The sequence below is a fragment of the Oncorhynchus nerka genome, linkage group LG11 (assembly GCF_034236695.1).
Source record: "Oncorhynchus nerka isolate Pitt River linkage group LG11, Oner_Uvic_2.0, whole genome shotgun sequence".
Taxonomy (NCBI): Eukaryota; Metazoa; Chordata; class Actinopteri; order Salmoniformes; family Salmonidae; genus Oncorhynchus; species Oncorhynchus nerka.
The window spans coordinates 18,100,758-18,110,604 of record NC_088406.1 but is presented as its reverse complement, the minus strand read 5'-3'; the positions used below and the strand labels follow the sequence as shown (position 1 = coordinate 18,110,604).

The 9,847-nt window shown below is 48.1% G+C and overlaps 1 protein-coding gene across 1 annotated transcript; it reads left to right on the top strand.

The window, feature by feature from the left end:
- The first annotated feature begins 7,356 nt into the window (after window positions 1–7,356).
- LOC135573949 (piggyBac transposable element-derived protein 4-like) lies at window positions 7,357–8,530 on the top strand. Its single transcript, XM_065024271.1, has 2 exons — window positions 7,357–7,983; window positions 8,132–8,530. The coding sequence occupies exons 1-2, from the start codon at window positions 7,389–7,391 to the stop codon at window positions 8,449–8,451; spliced, it is 915 nt and encodes a 304-aa protein (XP_064880343.1). The 5' UTR covers window positions 7,357–7,388; the 3' UTR covers window positions 8,452–8,530.
- The last annotated feature ends 1,317 nt before the right edge of the window (window positions 8,531–9,847 follow it).

Below are 9,847 nucleotides of genomic sequence, written 5' to 3'. Positions count from 1 at the left end.
CACATTGACTCGGTACCGGTGCCCCCTGTATACAGCCTCCACACTGACTCAGTACCGGTGCCCCTGTATATAGCCTCCACACTGACTCAGTACCGGTGCCCCTGTATATAGCCTCCACATTGACTCAGTACCGGTGCCCCCTGTATATAGCCTCCACACTGACTCAGTACCGGTGCCCCCTGTATATAGCCTCCACATTGACTCAGTACCGGTGCCCCCTGTATATAGCCTCAACACTGACTCGGTACCGGTGCCCCCTGTATATAGCCTCCACATTGACTCGGTACCGGTGCCCCCTGTATATAGCCTCCACACTGACTCGGTATCGGTGCCCCCTGTATATAGCCTCCACATTGACTCAGTACCGGTGCCCCCTGTATACAGCCTCCACACTGACTCAGTACCGGTACCCCCTGTATATTGCCTCCACATTGACTCAGTACCGGTGCCCTGTATATAGCCTCCACACTGACTCAGTACCGTACGGTGCCCCTGTATATAGCCTCCACATTGACTCAGTACCGGTGCCCCCTGTATATAGCCTCCACACTGACTCAGTACCGGTGCCCCTGTATATAGCCTCCACATTGACTCAGTACCGGTGCCCCCTGTATATAGTCTCAACACTGACTCAGTACCGTGCCCCTGTATATAGCCTCCACATTGACTCAGTACCGGTGCCCCTGTATATAGCCTCCACACTGACTCTGTACCGGTGCCCCTGTATATAGCCTCCACATTGATTCAGTACCGTGCCCCTGTATATAGCCTCCACACTGACTCGGTACCGGTGCCCCCTGTATATAGCCTCCACACTGACTCAGTACCGGTGCCCCCTGTATATAGCCTCCACACTGACTCGGTACCGGTGCCCCCTGTATATAGCCTCCACACTGACTCGGTACCGGTGCCCCTGTATATAGCCTCCACACTGACCCGGTACCGGTGCCCCTGTATATAGCCTCCACACTGACTCTGTACCGGTGCCCCTGTATATAGCCTCCACACTGACTCGGTACCGGTGCCCCTGTATATAGCCTCCACATTGACTCAGTACCTGTGCCCCCTGTATACAGCCTCCACACTGACTCAGTACCGGTACCCCCTGTATATAGCCTCCACACTGACTCGGTACCGGTGCCCCCTGTATATAGCTTCCACATTGACTCAGTACCGGTGCCCCCTGTATATAGCCTCAACACTGACTCGGTACCGGTGCCCCCTGTATATAGCCTCCACATTGACTCAGTACCGGTGCCCCCTGTATATAGCCTCCACACTGACTCGGTACCGGTACCCCCTGTATATAGCCTCCACATTGACTCAGTACCGGTGCCCCGTGTATATAGCCTCCACACTGACTCGGTACCGGTGCCCCCTGTATATAGCCTCCACACTGACTCAGTACCGGTGCCCCCTGTATATAGCCTCCACACTGACTCGGTACCGGTGCCCCCTGTATATAGCCTTCACACTGACTCAGTACCGTGCCCCTGTATATAGCCTCCACATTGACTCAGTACCTTTGCCCCTGTATATAGCCTCCACACTGACTCAGTACCGGTGCCCCTGTATATAGCCTCCACACTGACTCAGTACCGGTGCCCCCCTGTATATAGCCTCCACACTGACTCGGTACCGGTGCCCCTGTATATAGCCTCCACACTGACTCGGTACCGGTGCCCCTGTATATAGCCTCCACACTGACTCGGTACCGGTGCCCCCTGTATATAGCCTCCACACTGACTCAGTACCGGTGCCCCCTGTATATAGCCTCCACACTGACTCGGTACCGGTGCCCCTGTATATAGCCTCCACACTGACTCGGTACCGGTGCCCCTGTATATAGCCTCCACACTGACTCGGTACCGGTAGCCCCTGTATATAGCCTCCACATTGACTCAGTACCGGTGCCCCCTGTATACAGCCTCCACACTGACTCAGTACCGGTGCCCCCTGTATATAGCCTCCACACTGACTCGGTACCGGTGCCCCTGTATATAGCCTCCACATTGACTCAGTACCGGTGCCCCCTGTATATAGCCTCCACACTGACTCGGTATCGGTGCCCCCTGTATATAGCCTCCACATTGACTCAGTACCGGTGCCCCCTGTATATAGCCTCAACACTGACTCGGTACCGGTGCCCCCTGTATATAGCCTCCACATTGACTCGGTACCGGTGCCCCCTGTATATAGCCTCCACACTGACTCAGTACCGGTGCCCCTGTATATAGCCTCCACATTGACTCAGTACCGGTGCCCCTGTATATAGCCTCCACACTGACTCAGTACCGGTGCCCCCTGTATATTAGCCTCCACACTGACTCAGTACCGGTGCCCTGTATATAGCCTCCACACTGACTCAGTACCGGTGCCCCCCTGTATATAGCCTCCACATTGACTCAGTACCGGTGCCCCTGTATATAGCCTCCACACTGACTCAGTACCGGTGCCCCCTGTATACAGCCTCCACACTGACTCAGTACCGGTGCCCCCTGTATATAGCCTCCACACTGACTCTGTACCGGTACCCCCTGTATATAGCCTCCACATTGACTCAGTACCGGTGCCCCCTGTATACAGCCTCCACACTGACTCAGTACCGGTGCCCCCTGTATATAGCCTCCACACTGACTCAGTACCGGTGCCCCCTGTATACAGCCTCCACACTGACTCAGTACCGGTGCCCCCTGTTTATAGCCTCCACACTGACTCGGTACCGGTGCCCCTGTATATAGCCTCCACATTGACTCAGTACCGGTGCCCCCTGTATACAGCCTCCACACTGACTCAGTACCGGTACCCCCTGTATATTGCCTCCACATTGACTCAGTACCGGTGCCCTGTATATAGCCTCCACACTGACTCAGTACCGGTACCCCCTGTATATAGCCTCCACATTGACTCAGTACCGGTGCCCCCTGTATACAGCCTCCACACTGACTCAGTACCGGTGCCCCCTGTATACAGCCTCCACACTGACTCAGTACCGGTGCCCCCTGTATATAGCCTCCACACTGACTCTGTACCGGTGCCCCTGTATATAGCCTCCACATTGACTCAGTACCGGTGCCCCTGTATATAGCCTCCACACTGACTCAGTACCGGTGCCCCCTGTATATAGCCTCCACACTGACTCAGTACCGGTGCCCCTGTATACAGCCTCCACACTGACTCAGTACCGGTGCCCCTGTTTATAGCCTCCACACTGACTCAGTACCGGTGCCCCCTGTATATAGCCTCAACACTGACTCAGTACCGGTGCCCCTGTATATAGCCTCCACATTGACTCGGTACCGGTGCCCCCTGTATATAGCCTCCACACTGACTTTGTACCGGTGCCCCCTGTATATAGCCTCCACATTGACTCAGTACCGGTGCCCCCTGTATACAGCCTCCACACTGACTCAGTACCGGTACCCCCTGTATATTGCCTCCACATTGACTCAGTACCGGTGCCCTGTATATAGCCTCCACACTGACTCAGTACCGGTAGCCCCCTGTATACCGGCCCCCTGTTTATAGCCTCCACATTGACTCAGTACCGGTGCCCCCTGTATACAGCCTCCACACTGACTCAGTACCGGTGCCCCCTGTATACAGCCTCCACACTGACTCAGTACCGGTGCCCCCTGTATATAGCCTCCACACTGACTCTGTACCGGTGCCCCTGTATATAGCCTCCACATTGACTCAGTACCGTGCCCCCTGTATACAGCCTCCACACTGACTCAGTACCGGTGCCCCCTGTATATACTTTGCCTCCACACTGACTCAGTACCGGTGCCCCCCTGTATACAGCCTCCACACTGACTCAGTACCATGGTGCCCCTGTTTATAGCCTCCACACTGACTCAGCAAATGAGGTGCCCCCTGGAATATAGCCTCCACATTGACTCAGTACTGGTGCCCCCTGTGATACAGCCTCCACACTGACTCAGTATTCCGGTGCCCCCTGTTTATAGCCTCCCACACTGACTTTGTACCGATGTGCCTCCTGCCTCCACACTGACTCAGTACCGGTGCCCCCTGTTTATAGCCTCCACACTGACTTTGTACCGGTGCCTCCTGCCTCCACACTGACTCAGTAACCGGTGCCCCCTGTATACAGCCTCGTTATTGTTATTCTTATTGTGTTACTTTTATTATTACTTTTTATTTTAGTCTACTTAACTACCTCTCACAAAGAGTGCAGTGTATAAATTCAGAAAATCTGCTGTTTCAGACACTGCCTGTCACCAAGGGAGTACCCCGAGGCTCAATCCTAGGTCCCACGCTCTTCTCAATTTTCATCAACAACGTAGGTCAGGCAGTAGGAAGCTCTCTCATCCATTTATATGCAGATAATACAGTCTTATACTCAGCTGGCCCCTCCCCGGATTTTGTGTTAAATGCTCTACAACAAAGCTTTCTTACTGTCCAACAAGCTTTCTCTATCCTTTAACCTTGTTCTGAACACATCCAAAACAAAGGTCATGTGGTTTGGTAAGAAGAATGCCCCTCTCCCTGCAGGTCTTATTACTACCTCGGAGGGTTTAGAGCTTGAGGTAGTCACCTCATACAAGTACTTGGGAGTATGGCTAGACGGTACACTGTCCTTCTCTCAGCACATATCAAAGCTGCAGGCTAAAGTTAAATCTAGACTTGGTTTCCTCTATCGTAATCGCTCCTCTTTCACCCCAGCTGCCAAACTAACCTTGATTCAGATGACCATCCTACCTATGCTAGATTACGGAGACATCATTTATAGATCGGCAGGTAAGGGTGCTCGAGAGCGGCTAGATGTTCTTTACCATTTGGTCATCAGATTTGCAACAAATGCTCCTTATAGGACACATCACTGTACTCTATACTCTTCTGTAAACTGGTCATCTCTGTGTACCCTTCACAAGACCCACTGGTTGATGCTTATTTATAAAACCCTCTTAGGCCTCACTCCCCCCTATCTGAGATACCTACTGCAGCCCTCATCCTCCACATACAACACCCGTTCTGCCAGTCATATTATAAAATAAAATAAAACCACATTTTCCTCCATGTCTCCATCTTCACCATCTCTCGTCCCGCTGTTCAAATCCAATCCAATCTCTGCATTCCACCACATATCCACTGAGAAAGCTCTCTGTCTGTCCATTCTGTGGAAGAGAAAAAGGTAAACCAGAGCGACAGATTGACTCTTCTTCTGGGTGGAGGGAAGGGGGAGGAGACAGGAGCTAAACTCAACTGTGTTTAGTCAGAGGTCAATCTAAAACACTAATAGTGGTTTGCCCTTTCCTGCAGTCAATGGCCAAAAGCGCCCTCTTGGGCCTCATGGGTGGAACACTAAAAAAATCCGGTGTTTCTACAGTATGTCAAACAGTTTTGTTATATTTCAGTCTTCTGTGATGTATATAAAGTGTAATATTGGGATGCAAACTCAAAATGGACAACATTTGAACTCTATATCTGACATGTTGTATACTTTCGTTTCATAGTAGATTTGTTTAACCCTTTCACACGTACCATCACACGGGTGTGATCGTTCTACAGTGGTCCCTGAAGCGTACGATCACACCCGTGTGTTTAGAACACTCGTTTAGAATGTTCCTTTAGAACGGCAGTTTCGAATGACGCAACAATCAGCGTTTGAGCTGGCCACACTTTTTTCAGAAACTATTTACACAAACACAGTCCTTACAAAGTTATGTCCAGAATGTCAGCAGTTTATTTTTGGATGCATTGTTCAGATATTCACAGAAGTAAATATAGCATAAAACAATCATCCTAACCGGAAAAATGTAGGCTACATTTGTCCTAGCGCTGACGAAAGATTGACCCAACACAAGCAGTCATATTTTCTAACTCTCGGCTGACGTAAACTACAATATGAATGAGCTAATAGCAATTACTATATATAATTAATCACATCACGGGTGAGCTCACCATTGATCGAAATAACTAGGTAAAACACTTCATAGAAATCGAAAGTAATCCGACGATTAGTTTCAGCGTGCAGCCATGCATTTTTTCCTCACAGAAACCGAAGATAATAAGAGAAGACGAGATGAGTTTGGTCTGTTTGTAGTATGCATGTTGAAGGGGTGTGTCATCTACCGTCGTTCACATCCCACCATTAACTTCCGGAAGTCCTCAAAAATTTGTGAACTCTTACTCACCTCATTTTGTTGTAACATCTTTGGTCAAACAGACGTGAATCCCAGAATGCATTGTATGTCAACAAACATGGCTACACAGCTGGAATTAGCTTAGCTCATCATAATCAGTACAACCTTCAAAAAGTATTTTACACACAATATGTGCCCATTACAATCTGTGCAAGAATCGGAATGCATGAGTTGTCACCTAGAATTGAAAACACGTGAATAAAATCGTAAATACACAAATAATTACCACACAAAACATTTTCTGATAGTGATTTATTGATACAAGTGGCGCGTGCCGGCAGTCAACCACGTAACCTCCCACTCTGCGCCATTCAGTGTTGTTGTTTATGTATGTAGCTAGTGAGCTAAACTGTAGCATTTAACAATGTCTTTCAAAAGGAGACAACTCACAAATGTGGAAATTCTGGAGATTTTTAAAATTCTGACAATGAGTCTGAGTATGAAAGTCAGGAATCAGATTCTGACAGTGACAGTGAGGAGCTGCCCCTCAACCTTGTAGCCATTGAGAACCCTGAATCTAAATTTCCCTTGTCAACTGAGGAAGTACCAGGTCCCTTTGAAGATGCTGGTGGTGATGGAGGCAGGCCGACAGTGGATGAAGTACAGGAGTTCTGTGGTAGCTGGAAGGCCACCAGTCATTTCACCCCACCTGGCCCTGCTGTCTGCTTTGACGAGTCCCAGTCTGGAGTGCAACGCCCTTGCCATTTCCAACTGAGGCAGAGTGCTTCAAGTTGTTTCTCACAGAGGAGCTGGTGGGAGAGATAGTTGAGGAGACCAATCGCTATGCCTTAGAGCTACAGGAGAAGAGAGAGCCAGGAGTGAGGGGGAAACTCGCTAAATGGGTGACAACCACAATTAGTGAAATGTATACCTTCCTGGTGACAGTCCTTCTCATGGGAATAGTAAAGAAGAACTCCCTAAGAGAATACTGGAGCACAGATCCTATGTTTGCAACTCCTTCTTTGCCTCCCTCTTTTCCCAAGATCGCTTCCTAGTTCTTCTGCGATGCCTGCATTTTGTCAACAATGCTACTGCCATCCTAAGTGACCCGTTATACAAAATAAGAAATGTTCTTATCAGCCTGACATCAGCATTTGGTCGGGTCTTTGTGCCATACAAGGACCTATGCATTGATGAGTCCCTGATGTTATGGAAAGGTAGGCTGGCGTTCCGTCAATATATTCCTCCAAAAGGCACAGGTTTGGAGTCAAGTTCTTTGTCATGTGCGACGTGAAGACAGGATTTGTCCAGGATATTATAGTTTACACAGGGTCCACCACTGACATCAAACATTATGATGGGCTTGGGGTGTCAGGGTCCGTGGTGATGACCATGCTGGCTCCTCATCTCGGCAAGGGACACACTTTGTACGTGGACAATTGGTACAGCAGTCCCACACTCTTCCAGCATCTGCTCTCCAACAGCACAGGGGCATGTGGCACAGTCAGGTCGAACAGGAAGGGGATGCCGGCATTCGGATGCAGGAAGATGCAGAGAGGGGAGGTGGAGTTCCAAGAGAACGGTCAACAGCTGGCAGTAAAGTGGCATGACAAGCGAGACGTCCATGTCCTCTCCACTGTCCATACAGCAACCATGTCGGCCACAGGGAAGGTGGACCACCTGACCGGAGAGAGAAAGATCAAACCAGATTGTGTGCTTGATTATAACCTCAAAATGGGGGCCGTGGATAAGGCAGACATGATAAACAGCTTTGTGGAATGCACACGGAAAACGAACAAGTGGTATAAGAAGATATTTTTCCATCTGATCGACACTGCTGTCCTCAACGGCAGCATAGTTCACCGCCAACTAACAGGTGAGATGATTACTGAACAAGGTATTTTTGTAATTGGATGTACAGTTCACATACAAATCCATTATGCAATTATAGTGACAATATCTCACCCACCTCCCCACTGCCTCATCATCCTCTAACTTTCCTCATCCTCCCCACTCCCTCATAGGTAAAGTAATTACCTACCAAAAATACAGAGAGAACCTCATGAGAGAGCTGCTGGAGGAGCACCACACCCCTCGGCGCCCATCCACTGGGGGTCGTCCTGCTGTAGACAATCCCCTACGCCTCACTGCACGACATTTTCCCTGCAAAGTCCCTCAAACTGCTTCTCAAGGTAGTCGCACACGGAGGCATTGCAAAGTCTGCCTGTCTGGCGCCAGGAGAAGTAAGCAGAGGAAGATGACAAAATACATGTGTCTAGCTTGTGATACACCTCTATGTATTTCACCATGCTTTGAGGAGTATCACATACTCAAGCATTATTGAGCACATCTGCAGCAATAGGTGACTGACTGACCTGACATGTGACTTGACAGGTGACCAGCCATGATACTATGCCTTAGAGATGGGGTGGAAATGCAGTTGTTGTTCAGTCACTGCATGGATATTAAATATGGGTTACGCATATTCAGTTTTTTGTCCTCTAGTAAAACAAGTTGTTGAAATAACTACCAGTACTGCAATAAAATAGATGAATATTACATATTGGCATGCGTTTTCTTGCTGTGTTTTCATCCAGTACAACTGTTAAGGAGTGTACGTTAGCATACAAAAGCTGTCCTCATTCTTATGCTCCAAAGATGTCCAGCTTCAGTTATGATATTGGCAAATAATGTTTCTGAAAGTACAGAATAAAGAGGAATTATTCATTAGAATACAATATAAGGATATAGCAATAAAACAATACTACAAAGAAGTAACATAATAAACACTGCTATAAAAAAAATAGTTTATTGCATTGACAAAATCACAGATTTGAGTTATAACAGTAAGAAACTAACTTTTGAGCTCCACAAGGGGGCAAGGCAGGGCAGAACAGAGCTATGCTGAATAGACCAAATAAACAAACCATGGTCATATTTTTTATTTATTTAACTAGGCAAGTAATGTAAGAACAAATTATTATTTACAATGATGGCCTACACCGGCCAAACTCGGACAACGCTGGGCCAATTGTGCGCTGCACTATGGGACACCCAATCACAGCCAGGTGTGATACAGCCTGGATTTGAACCAGGGTGTCTGTAGTGCCATAGACCGCTGCGCCACTTGGGAGTCATAAGGCCAGGGTAGCTTCAAAATACAACACAAGCTAATAGTTTTCTGACGCAACTAGCATTGTTTTACAGAGCTAATAGAATAATGTAGCTAGGTAAGCATGATTGACAATAACACCATAAAGGTTATAAAATGTGTAACGTTACCTCACGTGTCCGCAGTTATAAGGAATATATTATGATCTACAGCTACAGCAGAAACGGCATACGGAAACTATTATTATAACTATTATAACGTAATAAGGCACTTACTTTGATGGAAACGCAGCCTGGATTTGAACCAGGGAGTCTGTAGTGACACCTCTAGTACTGATGTGCTGTGCCTTTGACCGCTGCACCACTTGAGAGTCATAAGGCCATGGTAGCTTCAAAATGCAACACAAGATAATACTTCTCTGACGCATTTAGCATTGTTTTACAGAGCTAATAGAAGAATGTGGCTACATAAGCACGATTGACTATAACATCATAAAGGTTATAAAATGAGTAACGTTACCTCACGTTTCCGCGGTGATAAAGAATATACACAAATATATTATGCTCTATACATACAGTACGCTACAATAGAAATGTGGAATAGAAAATGTGAACACGTGTGCAGATCC